At 45.2% G+C, this 19,847-nt stretch overlaps 1 protein-coding gene across 1 annotated transcript in view; it reads left to right on the plus strand.

Annotated features, from left to right (window-relative positions):
• FN1 (fibronectin 1) overlaps positions 1 to 19,847 on the plus strand; it is a gene marked incomplete in the record, with an annotated part of 4,425,379 nt that overhangs the window by 597,737 nt on the left and 3,807,795 nt on the right. The window contains 1 exon segment of the mRNA XM_044060668.1: positions 5,375 to 5,554. Coding sequence (XP_043916603.1) covers positions 5,375 to 5,554 — 180 coding nt within the window.

Genomic DNA, 19,847 nt, shown 5'->3' on the forward strand with positions numbered 1-19,847 from the left:
TTTTCACGGGGGCCACTGCAGAAATTGCCTTCCTGAAGGGTGGGGTTAAATATCCAGTTCTCGTAGCAGCTGCTGGTTATCCACATTTCCTGAGACTACAATTTTGATGTCTTGGAGCAGGGCATTTTGCCACAGCCATTCAAGGACTACTGCAGTTTACTCCTGTGCAGGACCACTTGACCACTAGTCTGTCAGCTTGGATCTTAATACTAAAGTTCTATCCCCTCTGAAAACATTGTGCCCTTCTACCCCTTCATTACTGGTATAGCAGTTGGGCGTGCACCTTCTCAGCCTTCCTTGGTGATTGAGGTGCTCTTAGAATAGAAGCACAGATTAGTGTTGTCACTTCTATGGTAGTAAGCACTGTGCAGGGTTTCCTGTAGTTAGTGTGTGAGGTCTCCTAGGCAGATGTTCATGTTTCACTGTTGCATTCATTACATTTGGGTAATCCTGCTGGCAGGTTGCCCTCAGTCAGCCTGAATTCCATAGTCTTGGGTCCTGCATTAGCTGTCATCAGGGGTATAAAAGAAGCAGCCAACACCATTTTCTTCAGTCTTTCTTGCCGTGCGGTGCCCGAAGCAGTTAGCAAGTGCTGGTCAGCCAACTCCTGAGATTTGAGTTCGAATTTCAGATCCGAAGTCTTTAATAAAGCCAAGTACCCCATTGGGGAAACTTTTTTCTTGCTCCAGAACCGATGTCAAAGTTAATTGTATTTCTTGTGGGAAGCAAATGCCTCATAAGGACTTTCATTCTTACTGTATTCCTTGCCTAGGCCCTGATAATAACTTTCTGGGTTGTCGGTTTTGTGCTAGATTTAACCAACGCACTTAAGCGTCTGTATGATTTTGCTTTAAACTACTTTGGAAGCAGGTTTAATTATCCAGAAATGTCGGAAAGCGATCAGACTACTGGAGTTCACAAAAAAAGCCAAGAAAGACAGCAAAGGCCCAAAACCGACTAAGCTTCTAAGCCAGTCGCCGGTTCTCATTGAGGCGTTTTCGCAGCCCTTGATGACCGCTACTTTAGAGTCGCAGGCCGCTACAGACTCCCACGTGGAGTCGGCCATGCAGCTGGAAACTCAAGGTATTGGAGCCTCTGACCCTAATCCTTCAGATGGGTTCAGAGCCGCTGAGCAGGCACCGGCTTCTGAGGGTGTATTCAGACCCTAACATCTGTACACTTAAACTGACTTCAAAGGCAAAGACTAAAGCACCTTCAAAGGCAAAGAAGAAACTTGAGCCACGTGGACAGCCCTCCATGCCCAAAAAACAGATGCTCAAAATGAAGACTTGATTGCCTTGATCAGGGGTTCCCACCCCCTCCTGATAACAGGCCTAGGCAAGAGACTGAGTCTTCAGATCAGGTTTCCATTTCTTCCGATTCCTCTTCTGATCAGGAATATTCTTTCCCCCTGTGAGGATTCTGATGCTGAAGAGTCCATACCTTCAACTTCTCCTGAGGACTATTCTTTTGGGGGAACCTTACATACCATGAGGGAGCATATCCACTGGGAGAGCCAAGATTTTTCAGAATCTAAAGAGGCTCTGGGATTTCCTGTTGCTACCTCAGCACAAGCCACTAGCCATCCCTCCTGTGTTAGACATTGTAGATGTTTTTTTGGAGTCTAGTCTTAACCCGGACTCCTTACCTCCAGCTCCTGTTAAGCCTGACAGATATTACAGGGTTCCTGACTCTCACAAATTCCTTTTTAAAAACCCTGCTGCAGACCCAGAAACTATTTTTCAGGGACCCAAGGGAGTTGAGGCTTCCGCTGCAAAAAAAAACCCTACCCCTTCTGATAGTGATTCTAGGGCACTGGATAGATGGGGGGAAAAAGGTTTACACATCTGCTACTTTGGCTATACGGGTCTTAAACTGTCAGTTTCATATGCTCAAATATCAGCAACATGTCATGGCATTGCTTAAACAGAAAATGTTGTTAAACTTTGAATGTGCAGAAAACAAGGAAATGCAGGATATATTGCATGCAGCTGAACAAGTTGGAAAGCATACTTTGCAATGTGGTTTTGATTCTTTAGAGGCCTCCTGCAGGGCCGCAGTTACAGGTTCTGTAATTAGAAGGCATGCTTTGTTAAAGGAACAAAATTTGCCTGTTTATGTTAAATTATTATATGCACCTTTACAGCATGATACTTTGGTGTTAAGGCAGAAGAGGTGTTAAAGAAAATGGAGGACAAGGCTAAATCTATGCAAAAGGTCAAACATTTCTTATAGGTTTAGTAGACGCTGTCCAACAAAGAATTGGTCCTTTCCTGTCGGATCTCAAAGGGGTAGAACGAGACGCCCTAGAGGCAGATTCCAGGCACAAGTTTCATACAGGTCAAAGCAATGGGGTGCTTCTACCTCCAAAAGTGGAGAAGACAAATCACCACCTTACAGGAAACGGTCCCAATGACTTACCCCCTGCCTGCACTAAGCACTTATTTCCAGGCAGCACCCTTAGGGGGAAAATTAGCACTTATTTCTCAAAAATGGCACATTATAACCCAGTACAAGTGGGTTCTAAATATCATGTCACAAGGCTACAAGTTCCATTTCCATACCCTGCCAAAGGCAAACGGCTGGCCAGATCTGCCAAAAAAAATCAATGGGCAGAGGCGCAGAAACAAGTCTCATCCCTCATGGACATGGGGGCCATTCAACAAGTACCAGAGCAAGAGCAGGGACAAGGATTTTACTCAAGACTGTTCTTGGTACCCAGAAAGGACAAGGCCTGGAGGCTAATACTGGACCCATCGATTCTGATGTATCTGGATATACCAAAATTCAAAATGTTGACTTTGCAAAAACTTCTAACATGCCTAGGATACACAGTTAACAAAAATAAATCAAATCTAGTACCCTCTCAAGAGATAATATTCCTGGGTGAAAGCTTAAATACAACTGCTCAGATGGCTCATCTCATGCCAGACAGACAACTGACTAGCTATTTCAAAATGTTAGCAACAAAGGCCCAGTTATCTGCAAGAAAAATTCTGCAGGCATTTGGCTTCATGGCATCCTGTGTCTTACTAATTCCATATGCAAGACTGCATATGAGGAAACTTCATTGGTACCTAAAAAGTGTTTGGACTCAACATTACCACAGCTTGGAAACTATAATTACTCATTCCCTGCCTGCAACAGGAGTTTCGATGGTGGGCAAAGGCTTGTCACCAAAACAAGGGACATCCATACACATTACCCCCCAACCAGGCAGACTCCAACAACGGATGCATGAGATTATGCCTGGGGGTCCCACATGGCAGGAAGATGCATTCAGGAAACAAGGACCTCAAACCAAATGCATCTACATATCCATCAAAAAGAGATGCTAGCTGTTCAAAATGCCCTGACAGCCTTCAAGCACCTACTTCATCCAGGACGACTACTGACAGACAACACCACGGTCATGTGGTATATAAGCAAGCAGGGGGGCACACATTCTTACCCCCTTTGCAGACTAGCCATGACTTTGTGGGACACAGCATTGACTTACCAAGTACATCTGCAGGCACAATTCCTGCCGGGAAGGAAAACTACTGTGGCAGACTAAGCAGAAACCTCGTGGATCTCCACGAGTGGCAGCTGGATCCACAAGTCTTCAGCGTAAGGAAATGGGGATGCCCAGACGTCTATTTGCCTCCCCTCACAACTACCAACTAAAGAGATTCTGCACAAGGATTTATCACGGACAAGCATGGAAAGTGGACACCCTATCCTTCAGCTGTAAAAACCTATCCGTATATGCCTTTCCCCCCTCTGCCTCTCCTCCCCAAGGTACTCCTAAAGGTCAGACAGGAGAAGCCAAAGATACTGATTGCACCAGACTGGCCCTGCCAGCACTGGTACCCAATATTAAGGAGCTGGTCTCAATGCCCAGCTTGGACCTTACCTCAAATACCGCATCTACTGTCCCAGCAAAACAATCTGATCCTGCACGGCCAGCTCAGGACTTTAAACCTGGCAGCATGGCGGATAATGTAGTCATACAAAACACACCTCTCAGCAAAGCTATGATTGATGTCATTTTGGAAGCCAGAAGGCCTAGTACTAGAAAATCTTATGCTGGAAAATGAAGAGATTCTGTGTTTGGAACCAGGCACAAGGAACAGATACAGCTGTGCCAAATATTTCTCAGATTTTACAATACTTAACTGAGATGCTGGACAAAGGCCCATCTTATCTATTAAAATTCATGCCTCTGCCATTTTGGCTCATTACAATGCGGAGACACCAATCTTTTCTCATCCCTTATTAAAACAGTACCGCAGAGGAGCCAAAAATGTAAGGCATCCAAGGAGATCACCAATGCCTGCATGGAACTTCAACTATGTCTTGGAAAAACTCACCTTACCTCCTTTTGAGCCAGCTGCTACTGCTGATGTAAAGTTTTTCTCTGAAAACAGCTCTGCTCTTAGCAATAACTTCTGCAAGACTACTTGGAGTTCAGTGCACACCTTTACAAAGCACGATCGTCTGCCACTCTACTCTAAATCCAGGGCAGGCTTTGCCACTGCAGTTCTGCAGGGTCTCCTAGCCACTCCTAATGCTGTTTAGCTCCAGCCTCCCAACCATAGCTTTGGGAATCTACCCAAATGTAATGACTGCAACAGTGAAAGCACTAAGAACGTAGTACAGTTTTGTAAACTTAACAAATGTAGATGTTAGTGTATTCACTGTTGCAGTCCAGGTTACCCACCTGCCATTCCCCCCCTTTTCTTCTGATGGAACCTATGTGGTGTATTTGCTTGTGAATGAAGGTAAAGTTTATATTGCTGTATGTAATTTTATATATAGATATAAATTGTGGCTACCCTTTTAGGGGGCACCTGACATCTAGGGCAAGAAAAACTGAAGAAAAAGGCGTCTGCTGTTTCTTTTATACCCCTGACAACTTGATGTCAGGGAAGGGGCGACTACAGCAGACGCAGGACCCAAGACTTTGTAATTCAGGCTGACTGAGGGCAACCTGCTAGCAGGATTACCCAAATGTAATGACTGCAACAGTGAATACACTCTAACATCTACATTTATGGTAAGTGTACACAACTGTACTTTGTTTTTATTTCAGGAACAGTCTCCCCACTTAGTCTGTCATTGCATTGAAAGTGCTTTCTGCTGATATTCCCATCTTCCACAAAATTGTGTACTTGGGGTGTGCTAGTTAGAAGACTGCCTCTGCCATAGCTGTTAACTGTGTGGAAAGCTTTTATCTAGCTGCTTTTGGCTTATCTTGTTTTAGTGGCCTGACTGTATTGCAGATTTTTACTTGATAGTAAGGCATCCTTGGTTTGCACCTGAAATTTGGGCTAATGTCATCCTTGACTTGTGCAGTTCGTTTTTGGTGATTTTTAGATTTGTGTTTTTATAGCTTCTTCCCAAACATATGGTGGCAACTCCGATGGTCAGCCTTGTGTATTTCCTTTCACTTATCGAGGGAAAACCTACTATTCCTGTACAAAAGCTGGACGGCAGGATGGGAACCTTTGGTGTAGCACTACAGACAATTATGAACAGGATAAAAGATATTCGTTTTGCACTGAGCAAGCAAGTAAGTCTGCAACTTTCTAATGTACACCATCTAACAGTTGTAATAAATGAAGTACTCAAAGTAGATGGTGAAATTTTCAAGCTTCAATTTTGCTGAACTGTAAGCTCTGGTATTGTGAGCAGGCACTGCTTTGACGTTCCATCAATGTTGAATCCGTGCTCAGATTTTGCAAGCCGGTTTCACATTCTGTAAATGTTGAATCAGTACCCAATTTTTGGGTGTTGGTTATAAATTTACAGTAGACTGCCTCAAAACTTAAGCCAAAGTGCAATATTAGACTAGGATGCTGCTCTTGTAGACCAGGCTGTATGTAAGATGGCCTTTTTTTTTTTTTTTTTTTTCTCACTAATACTGCAGTCAGGTTACTGTCCTCTTAAAGGGCAACTATTAACTGTTGCAACACATGTACATGTATAACTATGGAAAGATTAGATGAGGCTTCAGTATTTCTTAAGTTTTCTGAAAACACTAATTCAGCCAGATTAAGGAAGTGAAATGAAATGTGTGCACCCCCTTATCTTGTTGCATTATCCCTGTACTATCTCCTACACTGAACTTGCTTCCTTTGTCTCCTATACAACAATCACTCTTATTTTCATACTGTTAAATAATTTTGAAGTAGATTTTCTCAAGCTTAACTAATCCTTTAACACTTCTCAATTTTCTTCTGTCATCTTTGCACTTGTTAATTTCAATCAATGAACTAAAAGTGAATTACTTTTCTAAAATTTTGCACTGATCTCTACTTGGTTCTCTTCTGCAAGAGAACTCGTAAAGAAATTTTAATAGTTTAGATAACTAAATGTTCACTAGTGTACATAATTGTAATTTCACTGTTGCAGTCCTAACTTGTGGGATTTCCCAACATGGAAGCCCTTGGCTGGCCCAACTACCAGAGAAAATGTATTCTCCAGGAGCTAGCAGACACCTTGTCCAGCATCACTGCACTTGGGTATAATGAAAGTTGGCTGGTACCATGACTTCATTTCGATGTTCTTAGTTTCACTGTTGCAGCCAATACATTTGGGTTATCTGCTTGCAGGTAGCTTTCAGTCGGCCTGATTAACAAAGTTTTGGGTCCTGCATCTGATGTCCTTCAAGAATGCAACTGCAGTCCTTACATATGGGTTGTTCTGCCTCAGGCAGCCCTTCAGTTGGCCGGATTCCAAAGTCTGGGTCCAGCGTCGGCTGATGTCACCTCTTCCCCAATGTCAGAGCGGCTGGGGTATAAAAGCATCAGCCGACACCATCTTCAGTCTTTCTTGCCGCGTGGTGCCCGAAGCAGAAGCAGTTCGCAAGTGCCGGTCGGCCAGCTCCTGTGTTTTCAGTTACCGAGGTCATCAAAAAGTTAAGTACCCCGTTGGGGAACCTTTTCTTGCCTCAGCCGATGTCAGATAAAACTGCAAAAGTTAATAACTGTTTGTCTTGTGGTAAACAAATACCTCATAAGGACTTCCATTCTTACTGCCTTCCCTGCCTTGGCCCAGACCACGACGTCTCGGCCTGTGCTGCCTGTGCTTGCTTCAATAAGCGTGCACTCAGGCGCCGGGCAGAATTTGCTGAAGACTCTCTTGGGGAAAATTACTCTTATATCATGGCGTCGGAACAACCGACATCACATATTTCCAAAAAACGGAAGGACCGGGACTGACATTCTCTGCCTGCGACTTCCACAGACACCACGCCTAAACCTACCGCGAGTACATCGGTCTCTTCGGATGCAGTAATTCAACCGCTCCAGACCGGCGACACCGCTTTACCGCACACTTCGGTCCCGGAGGCTTCTTCGGTGCCGGTTATTGATGTTCCTCCTGAAACCGAAGCCCAAGATTTGCCTGACAACATACCGGTGGACAAAGTTACTCCTGCACGTGGGGCAGCTAGGCCTCTGGTGTCTGTCCATCAAGGCCTACACACGTGCTAAGGCTGCCAGCCAGGCTAAGTCTCACCCTCCTAAATCTTTTTCCCAAGGGCCTACTTCAGATAAACAGATCATGACTTTAGCTGCAGATCTAATTTCTTTAATCAGAGGCTCTCAGGCTCATCCAGACAGAGGTTCTCAGCTGCCTGCAGACAAAAGGCCTAGGGTTGAGCAGACGGATACCTTTTCCTCAGATGAAGCCTCTGGTGACTCAGGCCATTCAGATTCCCAGGAAGAATCCTTCCAGGCCTACGAGGATTCGGATGCTGATGAATCTATTCCCTCTGCCTCTCCTCCTGAGGATATTTCTTTCGGGGGAAATTCTCCACTCCATGAGAGAGCACTTTCAGTGGCAGGGCCAGGACTTCTCAGACTCCAGGAAAAGGCTTCGTACTTTCCTTAAGTTACCCCAGCACAGGCCTTTAGCTATACCCCCAGTGTTAGATGTATTGGATGATGTGTACTCAGACTCCAGTGCTTCTCCTGATTCTCTCCCTCCTGCTCCTGTCAAGCCAGACAGATATTACAGGGATGTTCTTCGTCTTCCATTGCTGCAGTCCTGACTATTGGGTATAGTCCGCGTCCAGTCGGCCCGAATACCAGAGTATAAGGCTGACGTCGGTCAGGGCGCATTAGACTGACGTCAGTACGTCAGGGTACTAATGCGCATGACCGACGTCATATCCTCAGTCTTTTTTGCCGCATGGTCCGATGCAGAAGCAGTTTTGCGAGTGCAGGTTGGCGTTCTGAAATATTTCCGAAACCGGAGTTTCAGACCGAAACAGAGTTGGCTAGGTACCCCGTTGGGGAACATTTTGTTTTTTTCTTGCCTCAGTATTTTACCGGATGTCAGAAAAAGTGAATAACTGTATTTCTTGTGGGAAACAGATACCTCATAGGGATTATCATACCTTGTGTATACCTTGTTTAGGGCCTGAGCACGACGTTGTTGGTTGCCGCTCTTGTGCTAGGTTTAACAAACGCACTATTAAGAGGAGGTTAGACTGTGCCAGGTTAGTGTTTGGGAAGCGTTGCAATTATAAAATGCCGTCTGTTGACCTAGAAACTATTTCCCAGGGGTCCAAAGGAGTGGCCACCTCCACAGCCAAAAATCCTTTTCCCGCAGACAGGGAATCTAGGTCCCTGGAGAGGTGGGGCAAAATGTTTATACCTCAACCACCCTTGCCATGAGGGCACTTAACTATCTTTTTCATATGTTTCAGTATCAGGATTTCTTGATGGATGATTTGCAGAAAAAGTTAGCCTCTCCTGAGCCTTTAGATAGAAAGGTCTTGCAGGATTTGATTCATAATACTCAGCGGGTTAGCAATCATTTTCTTCAGTGTGGTTATGATGCATTGGAAGCTTCATGTAGGGCAGCTATGACAGGGGCCGTCATACGTAGACATGCTTGGTTGAAAGAACAGGCATTGCCAGATCATGTTAAAGTAAAGCTTCTAGATGCACCTCTGGAAAAACAAAAGCTATTTGGTGTTAATGCTCAGGATGTGTTGAAATCAATTGAGGAAAAGGTTAAATCAGTACAAACAGTCAAAGATTTCCTCTAGGTTCAGCCACCAAGGTTCAGCAGGAATTGGCCTTCGAAGAATTGGTCCTTTCCAGACACTGACAAGTTCCAAAGGGGAAAAAACAGGCGTGCTCGAGGTAGAGGGCAATACCGAGGCTCCTACAGGGGCCGCCAATGGCAACTGATTTATCAGAGAAGTGGCGCAGGGGCTTCCACTGCTCCACAGGGACAATCACAATGACTTGACTTTGACACTGCCGACCAAGGCTCAAAGAGAAGCACCTTTAGGCGGAAAATTATCCTTATTTTCAAAAAATTGGCACGTTTTTAACAAAGGACAAATGGATTCTGGACATAATAGGCAAAGGTTACAGGTTCCACTTCCATACCTTACCGACAAGGCATGCCAAACCTGCCACAAAATCAAAGGGCAGAGGCACTCATACAAGTTTCAAAGTTGCTAAAAATCAAAGCAATACAAAAGGTTCCTCCTCAGGAACAAGGCCAGGGATTCTACTCAAGACTGTTCCTTGTTCCAAGAAAAGAAAAGCAATGGAGACCTATACTGGACTTGTCCGCTCTAAGCACTTTTCTCATTGTGCCAAAATTCAAAATGCTGATGTTACAGCAACTTCTTCCCATGCTGGGCAAGGTGTCTTGGCTGGTTAGTCTGGACCTCAAGGAGGCATACCTGCATGTCTCAGACAGTTGCAGAAGATACCTCAGATTTCTTGCAGGGTCAGAGCATTATCAATTCTCAGCATTGCCTTTTGGCTTATCTACTGCGCCCAGAGTATTCACGAAATGCCTGGCATCAGTAATTGCACATTGCAGACTTCAGGGGATACAAATATACCCTTATCTGGACGACTGCCTTATACAAGCGGACAGCAAGCAAGCCTTGATAAGAAACTTGGACTAAGTCATTCACTTACTACAGGCTTTGGGATACACAGTCAACATTTAAAAATCAAGACTACTGCCATCCCAACAAATAATTTTTCTAGGAGCCAAACCGGACACAAACTCACAAATGGCTTTCCTCACAGAAGAAAAACAAGAACAATTACCAGATTACTTCAAAAGCCTAGCAAAGCTCACCCAGATGACTGCAAGGAAAATCCTGCAGGCTCTGGGTTTCATGGCATCTTGCATTCTTCTGATTCCACTGGCAAGACTACACATGAGAACTACAATGGTACCTAAAAAGTTTATGGTCTCAACACAGCCACAACTTAGAAGCAATTATTCCACTCATTCCATGTCTACAAAAGGAATTTTTGTGGTGGGCACAAGCAAGCCAGCAAAACAAAGGCATGTCTTTCAACAAACCTCAAACAAGCCAAACCATCACAACAGACGCCTCAGATCATGGATGGGGGGTGCACATGGAGGGCAGATGCATTCAAGGGCAATGGGCACCCCGGGAAGTGCATCTACACATCAATCAAAAAGAGATGTTGGCAGTGATTCATGCTATCGAGGCCTTCGGAAAATTTCTTCGGCAAGGTCAACTGCTAATAAAGACAGACAACAACACCACTGTTATGTGGTACATAAGCAAACAGAGAGGCACGCATTCGTACCCCCTCTGCAGGCTAGCAATGACTCTTTGGGAAAAGTCCCTGAAACTGAACATACAGTTGCAATCCCAGTTTGTTCCAGGCAAGGACAATGTTCTGGCGGACAGTCTAAGCAGAAACATCTTGGACCCGCACGAATGGATGTTGCATCCAGACATTTTTTAACAAATAACTCATGCATGGGGGAGGCCGGACATAGATCTTTGCCTCACACCTCAATCATCATCTGAAGAAGTTCTGCTAGAGGACACCCCATCCTCAAGCCTGGAGAATGGATGCTCTCCTTCAGCTGGAACTCTCTAACAATCTATGCATTCCCACCTCTACCATTAATGACCAAGGTGTTACTGAAGATCAAAGCAGAACAACCGAAAGGCATTTTGATAGCTCCAGACTGGCCAAGACAGCACTGGTATCAATTACTAAGGAGCATAACTCGCACCAAGCCATAGCCTCTGCCTCAATGGCCTCTGCTTCTGACTCAACACAATTACAGGACTGTTCATCCCAACCTGCAAACATTGCAGCTGACAGCTTGGAGGTTTCCATGACTTCTCCCCATATCTCTCTCTCCAAGAAAGTTCAAGAGATCTTACTGGAAGCACGCAGACCTTCCACCAGAAAAACTTACTCAGCCAAATGGAAGAGATTCAACATCTGGAATGCCAACAAGGGTCAGGATGCATCAGTAATGAGCATCCCACAGACACTAGAATACTTGGCAGAAATGCTACATAATGGCCTTTCATGTTCTATAAAAATACACGCTTCAGCAATTTCAGCAAATTACAACAGTGATCCACCTGTGTTTTCACATCCTTTGCTAAGACAGTTTCTAAGAGGGATAAAGAATATCAAACCTCCCAGAAAACCACCAGTGCCTGCATGGGACCTCAACTTCGTGTTGGAAAAATTAACTCTTCCTCCTTTTGAGCCAGCAGCATCTTCAGAATTGCAATTTCTCTCCTGGAAAACAGTTTTCCTGTTGGCAATTACCTCAGCAAGAAGAGTCTGAGATACAGGCCCTCATGGCAGTACCTCCATTTCTCATTTTCCCTCAGGACAGAGTTTCTTTAAGAACCAATCCTTCATTCATGCCAAAAGTGATATCCAGGGTGTCTCTAAATCAAACAATTCACCTGCCTACCTTTCCCAATCCTCAAAATAAAGGAGAAAAGCTGCTGCACACTTCGGACATACACAGACAATTGCGCTTCTACTTGGACAGAACAAAAGCCAACAAAGTCTGATCAACTATTTCTAGCTTACGCTGCTGGAGTACGAGGAAAGGCAATTTCCAAACAAAGAATTTCATAATGGATTGGACACTGCATCAGTTTCTGTTGCTCTTTCCATGGAAAAGGTGTGCCAGCCAATATCAGGCCACACTCCAGAGCTATAGCCACCTCCACAGCCTTTCTAAGAGGGGTGGCTACAAAGGACATACTAGAAGCTGCTACATGGAGCTCCGTGCATACATTTTCCAAACACTACAACCTGCCTTTATATTCCAGATCCCGAGCAGGCTTTGCTTCGGCAGTCCTGCAGGGCATTTTAGCTACACCATCTTTATCTTAGATCCTACCACCCCCAGCTTGGCTATGGTATTCAACCCATATGTAAGGACTGCAGTTGCATTCTTGAAGGACATAGTACAGTTTTGTACCTACTATAAATGTAGATGCCCGATAGATATGCAACTGCAGTCAGGTTTTCTCTCCCTCCTACCCCTCTGTAAATTCTCCTTTTTGGGTCCACTTCCCTTTTTCAAATTAGCTGGGGAAATCTGTTATGGTGTATCTGTTTATTACTGTTGTGCATGTCTGGAATTTTTTATCCAGTCTCTAAATTTAGCCTTCCTTGAAGGGCACCTGGCATCTGGGGCAAGAAACACTGAAGAAGATGGCGTCGTCTGATGCTTTTATACCCCAGCCACTCTGACGTCGGGGACATCAGCCGACGCCGGACCCAGACATTGGAATCTGGCCGACCGAAGGGCTGCCTGAGGCAGGACAACCCATATGTAAGGACTGCAGTTGCATATCTATCGGACATCTACATTTATGGTAGGTACAAAACTGTACTTTGCGGCCCCTTATTCCATGACGTCAGGGGTATAAAACATGCAGCTGACACCATTACATCAGTCTTTCTTGCCATGTGGTGCTCTAAGCAGAAGCAGTTCGTAAGTGCCTGTTGGCAGACTCCTGAAATTTTAGTTTTCAAATTTCAGAACTGAAGTCTTCAACTAAAGCTAAGTACCTGGTTGGGGGGAACCTTTTCTTGCTCCTTACCGATGTCAGTAAAAGTTAATTGCATTACTTGTGGAAAGCAAATACCTCAAAGATTTTAATTCGTACTGTATTCCTTGCCTAGGCCCTGACCATGACGTACCTTTCTATCAGTTTTGTACTTTAATCAGCACACTATCCATCGTCTGTATATTTTCACCTCTAAATCTTTCGGTTCTCCTTTTAATTATCCAGAAATGTCTGTTAGCCATCAGACTAGCTGGATTCCAAACAAAATGCAGAGATGATGAGAGAGGCCATCGAGGTCCAAAACTGCCGACGACACTTCTCCTAAGCCAGTTGCCATGTCACCGGTACTCTGTGAGGCACTTTCACAGCCCCTGATACCTGCTACTTCTGATTTGCAGGCTCTACTGAGACCCATTCGAAGTCTGGTATGCTGCAAGATGCTTCAACTATGGAACCCGCGGATGTCTCTACCTTGGATGGGTCCGGAGCCACTGTGCAGGCACTGGCTTCTGAGGGTGTTTCCAGGTCTATGGACTTGCATATTAAACAGTCTCCGCCTCATTTACTTGAGCCTAAATCTCGATCCATGCCTAAAAACCGACGCCCCAGCCACATGCTAAGGCCTCTATGCCTAAAAAGCAAATAAGAATGGCAGAGGATCTTAATTCTAATCAGGGGTAGCCACCCCCCTTCTAAGAGGCCTAGGACTGAAGTTGATTTTGAATCTTCTGATCAGGATTATGTTTTTTCTGATCTGGATTTGCCCTGGTCTACTAATGAAGATTCTGATGCACAGGACTCCATTCCCTCTGCTTTCCCTCCTGAGGATTTTTCTTTTGGGGAAACCTTACTCTAAGGGAGCATTTCCACTGGGAAAGCTAAGATTTTTCTGATTCAAGAGGCTTGGGGATTTCCTTCTCCTACCTCAGCATAGGCCTTCAGCTATTCCTCCTGTATTAGACATTGTTGATGCTTTTTTGGAATCTAGTTTGTCCCCCGATTCCCTGCCTCCTGCTCCCAGAAAATCTGACCGATACTACAGGGTCCCGGAGTCCCACAAGTACTTTTTTAAAAATCCTATTGCAGATCCAGAGATTATTTCACAGGGGCTCAAGGGCATTAAGGCTTCTGCCAAAAATCCTACCCCTTCTGATAGATACTCCAGGGCGCTTGTTAGGTGGGGTAAGAAGGTTTCACTTCTTCAACCTTGGCTATTAGGGCTTTAAACTGCCAGATGTTGTTTCACTGTTGCAGTCATTACTTTTCGGTTATCCTGCTGGCAGGTTACCCACAGTCAGCCTGAATTCAAAAGTCTAGGTCCGGCATCGGTTGCTGTTGGCTCTTCCCTGACATCAGTGTGCCAGGGGTACAAAAGATGCAGCTGACACCATTTTCTTCAGTCTTTCTTGCCATGCGGTGCCCGAAACAAAAGCAGTTTGCAAGTGCCGGTCGGCCGACGACTGAGTTTTTCAGACTAATTTCATATCCAAAGTCTTCATTAAAGCCAAGTACCCTGTTGGGGAAACTTTTTTTCTTGCTCCAGACCGATGTCAGAAAAAAGTTAATTGTATTTCTTGTGGGAAGCAAATACCTCATAAGGTTCGCCAGTTCTCGGGTGCTTTCGCAGCCCCTGGCGCCTGCTACATCAGAGCCACAGGCCACTACCGACTCCCACGTGGAGCTGACTGGGCTTCTAGAAACTCAAGGTATTGGACACTCTGAAATCAATCCCTCAGATGGGTCCAGAGCTGCTGAGCAGGTATCAGCTTCTGAGGGTGTCTTCAGACCTACACAACTATATGTTAAGCCATCTTAAGCTTCAAAGTCAAAGACTAAAGCTCTAAAGACAAACAAGTACAGCCGCCTTCTATTCAGACTTCCATGTCTAATAAACAGATGCTCAAAATGGCCGAAGACCTAATTACTTTGATCAGGGGCTCCCATCCCCCTCCTGATAAGAGGCCTAGGCAAGAGACAGAGTATGATTCTTCTGATCAGGTATCTATTTCCTCTGATTCCTCTTCGTAACAGGATTACTCAATGCTTCCCTATGAGGATTCTGATGCTGAAGAATCCATTCCTTCAGCCTCTCCTCCTGAGGACTATTCTTTTGGGGGAAACGCTGCATACTGAGGGAGCATTTCCACTGGGAGAGCCAAGATTATTCTGAGTCTAAGAAAAGGCTTTGAGACTTCATGCTTCTTCCTCAGCACAAACCCCTTGCTAGCAGACCCAGAAACTATATCCCAGGGTCCCAAGGGGGTTAAAGCTTCCACTGCAAAAAAACCCCTGTCCCCTCTGATGGGGATTGTAGGGCTCTAGACAGATGAGGGAAAAAAGTTTACACTTCTGCCACCCTGGCTGTAAGGGCTTTAAATTGTCAATTTCATATGCTTAAATATCAGCAATATTTAATGTCACTAAAACAAAAAATGTTGACAAATACTAATTGTTCAGAGAACAAGGATTTGCAGGATTTATTGCATGGAACTGAACAAGTGGGAAAGCGTACTTTGCAATGTGGTCATGATTCACTGGAGGCCTCTTGCAGGGCCACTGTTACAGGTTCTGTTTTTAAAAGGCATGCTTGGTTAAAGGAGCAAAATCTGCCTGATCATGTTAAAACAAAATTATTAGATGCACCATTACAGCATGATACTTTGTTTGGTACTAAAGCAGAAGAGGTGTTGAAAAAGAGGATAAAGCAAAATCCATGCTGACAGTCAAGAATTTCTTACAGGTACAGCCACCCAGGTTTAGCAGGAACTGGCCTTCTAAAAATTGGCCCTTTTCAGTCTCAGACCACAAAGAGGCAGATACAGGCGTCCCAGAGGCAGATCTCAGCCCCAAGGCTCATACAGACCTTAACAATGGGGTGCTTCTACCTCCAAAAGCAGAGAAGACCAATCACAACCTTACAGGAAAAAGTCCCAGTGACTTTCCTCTACCAGTTCCAAGCAGTTTTCTTTTGACAGCCCCCTTAGGGGAAAAGCTGGCACTTTTTTCATTAAATTGGCAAATGATTACCCAAGACAAATGGGTTTTGAACTTTGTGTCCCAAGGCTACAGGTTCCATTTTCACACTCTACCAAGATGAAAGGCCATGCCAGACCTGCCACACAATCTATGGGCAGAGGCACAAAAACAAATTACAGCCCTCATGGACATGAGGGCCATTCAGCAAGTACCACAACAAGAGCAGAGGCAAGGATTTTACTCCAGACTTTTCCTAGTACCCAGGAAGGACAAAACCTGGAGACCAATTCTGGGCCTGTCTATACTAAACAGGTTTCTGGAAGTTCTAAAATTCAAGATGTTAACTCATCAGCAGCTACTGCCCATGCTGAGCAAGAGGGCTTGGCTCGTAACTTTGGACCTGAAAGAGGCATACCTGCATGTCCCAGTCAGACAATCTTGCAGAAGATACCTCAGATTAATAGCTGGCTCAATGCATTACCAATTCTCTGCACTGCCCTTTGGCTCATCTACTGTGCCCAGGGTCTTAACAAAATGCCTGGCACCAGTAATTGCGTTTTGCAGACAAAAAGGAATTCAAATATATCCCTACTTGGACAACTGCCTAATTCAAGCAGAGAGAACAGACTCTCTTCTACAGCATCTGGCGTTTGTAAAAAGATTACTAATTGGCCTAAGGTACACAGTAAACGAAAAATCAAAACTAGTGCCTTCTCGAGAGGTAATATTCCTGGGTGCAAGCTTAAATACAGCTCCCCAGATGGCTTATTTCCTGCCAGACAAGCAAAAACAACTGACTACTTATTTCAAGAATTTGGCAACAAAAACCCACTTATCTGGAAGGAAAATCCTGCAGGCCTTGGGTTTCATGGCATCCTGCATTCTACTAATTCCATAAGCCAGACTGTATGAGGAAACTACAATGGTATCTGAAAAGTGTTTGGATTCAGCATTGCCACAGCCTGGAGACCAGTAATTGCACTCATTCCCTGCCTACAACAGGAGTTTCGATGGTGGGCAGAAGCCTATCACCACAACAAGGGTCTGCCATTTAGTTTACCCACAGCTAGACACTGACAACGGATGCATCAGATTATGCCTGGGGGGGCCCATATGGCAGGAAAATGTATTCAGGGCACATGGCCCGCAAACCAGATGCATTTTCACATCAATCAAAAAGCGATGCTAGCTGTTCAAAATGCCTAAACAGCTTTCAAGGACCTGCTTCATCCAGGACAATTACTGATGGACAACACTACGGTCACGTGGTACATAAACAAGCAGGGAGGTGCTCATTCCCACCCCCTCTGCAGACAAGCAATGACCTTATGGGACACAGCATTGGCCTTTCAAGTTCACCTGCAAGCACAATTCCTGCAAGGAAAAACAAATACTCTGGCAGATGAACTAAGCAGAAACCTCATGGATCTCCACGAATGGAAACTGGATCCACAAGTCTTCAGGATAAGGAAATGGGGATGCCCAGACATAGATCAATTTGCCTCCCCTCAACTGTCAATTGCAGCAAATTTTGCACAAGGATTTACCACAAGCAAGCATGGAAAGTGGACACCCTATCATTAAACTGGTAAAATCGAACCGTATATGCTTTCCCTTACTGCCTCTCCTTCCCAGAGTACTCCTAAAGGTCAGACGAGATCCAAAAATGATTCTGATTAAACCAGACTGGCCACGCCAGCACTGGTACCCAATCCTAAAGATCTTGTCTCGAGGTCCAGCATGGATATTGCCTCTAACTTCTCACTTGCTGACCTAACAAAACAATCGGATCCTTCCCAGCCAACTCAGGACCTTAAATCTGGCAGCATGGCAGATAATGTAGCCATTCAGAACACTCCTCTTTCAAAAGCGGATGTCCTTCATGGATGCATCTGCAGTCATAACAAGTGGGTTGTCCTGTCGTCAGGCAGCCCTGCAGTCGGCCGGATTCCAAAGTCCGGGTCCGGCTTCGGCTGATGTCGCACTCCACCCGACGTCATCTCTGTTGGTCTTCGGGTATAAAAGCATCAGCCGACGCCATTTTCCTCAGTCTTTCTTGCCGCGTGGCGAAGCAGAAGCTGTTCGCAAGTGCCGGTCGGTCGGATCCAGAGATTACTTCTACCGAATACTACTTCAAGACTTCTAAAGCTAAGTACCCGTTGGGGACTCTTTCTTGCCTCAGCCGATGTCAGAAAAAGTTAACAATTGTTTAACCTGTGGGAAACAAATACCTCATAAAGATTTCCACTCTTACTGTCTGCCTTGTTTAGGCCCAGCCCACGACGTAGCAGCCTGTTCGGCCTGTGCCTCTTTCAACCGACGAACGCTTAGGCGTCGGTCGGAGTTTGCAGAACAGTTTTTCGGTTCTGATTTTGCGTACATTATGCCGTCTGATCCTCCGACTACCCCCAAAACGCAAAGATAAAGACAGACACTCGCCCGTGGTTTCGGCGAAACCACGGTAAAGCAAACCGAGTGTCTCGGTTTCGGCGAAACCGAGAAAACTGCTCAAAGTACAGCTGAACCTATTCTTACAACTGAGGCCCCTGCTACAACTCTTGAATCGACCTCAGAAATTTTACCCACTACGGTGGTTGACTTATCAGACACCATCCCTTGGATGTCTCTACCCCAGCACGTGGTGCTGCTAGGCCTCCAGCTGCCATGTCCATTAAGGCCTTCGCCAGGGCTAAAGCAGCCAAGACTACTAAAACAGTGCCTGTTAAACCACCCACATCCAGGCCCTCTTCTAGTTCTCAAATGCTATCTTTGGCAGAAGATTTAATTTCTTTAATTAGAGGATCTCAATCTCACCCAGACAGGGCCTCTCAGCCCCAGAGAAGAGACCTAGGGCAGAGCCCCTGAGCCAGTGTCTTCTGATGATTCTGCTGACGAATCAGACATAACTGACCAGCCTGAGGCTCCTTCTCCAATTTTGAAGATTCTGATGCTGAAGAATCCATTCCAGCTGCTTCCCCACCAGAAGAATTCTCCTTTGGGGAAACCTTGCATGCCATGAGAACAGTTCCAATGGCAGCAACAGGATTTTTCAGACTCCAGAAAAAGACTTAGGACCTTTCTGCACCTCCCACAGCACAGGCCCTTAGCTATACCTCCTGTTCTCTCTGTGGTGGATGATGCTTTCAATGATGTTTGCTCCGCTCCAGATTCTTTACCCCAGCCCCTGCCAAACCAGACAGATTTTACAGGGTGCCAGATACTCATCACCACCTTTACAAGGCCCCACTTGCAGACCCAGAAACTATATCCCAGGGTCCCAAGGCAGTAGCGACCACAGCTAAAACCCTATTCCTTCTGAAAGGGAAGCAAGGTCACTAGACAGATGGGGTAAAAGGTCTACACTTCAGCTACTCTCTCAGCTAGAGCTTTAAACTGTCAGTTTCACATGATACAATACCAAGAGTTTATGCTTGATCAGTTAACTAAAAAAACTAACCACTGATGAATCTCTTGATAAGAAATATGTATTAGAGATGGTAAATAACATACAACAGGTTAGCAACCATTCCTTAAAATGTGGCTATGATGCACTGGAGGCTTCATTTAGATCAGCCATGACAGGCACAGTGATAAGAAGGCATGCATGGCTAAAGGAACAAGCTTTACCGGATCATGTTAAAGCTAAGTTGCTAGATGCTCCTATGGACAAGACAAGTTTGTTTGGTACACCTGCACAGCAGGTTATGAAGATAATGGAAGAAAAGGCAAAATCTGTTCAAACTGTTAAAGGTTTCTTGCAGGTTCAACCCCCAAGGTTTAGCAGGAACTGGCCTGCCAAAAATTGGTCCTTTCCTGACTCCACAAAATTTCAAAGGGGCAGGAATAGACGTTCCAGAGGCAGAAACCAATCCAGAGGAGGTGCCTACAGAGGACGACAGTGGCAAGGTAACAACAGAGGCACAGACACAGCCACTGCCACTACATCAGCACAACCACAGTGACTTAATCCTAAATCCGCCTACCAGGGAACAAATAGCAGCTCCTCTAGGCGGAAAGTTAACCT

The sequence above is a fragment of the Protopterus annectens genome, chromosome 2.part0 (assembly GCF_019279795.1).
Source record: "Protopterus annectens isolate FY-2018-M chromosome 2.part0, PAN1.0, whole genome shotgun sequence".
Lineage (NCBI taxonomy): Eukaryota > Metazoa > Chordata > Ceratodontiformes > Protopteridae > Protopterus > Protopterus annectens.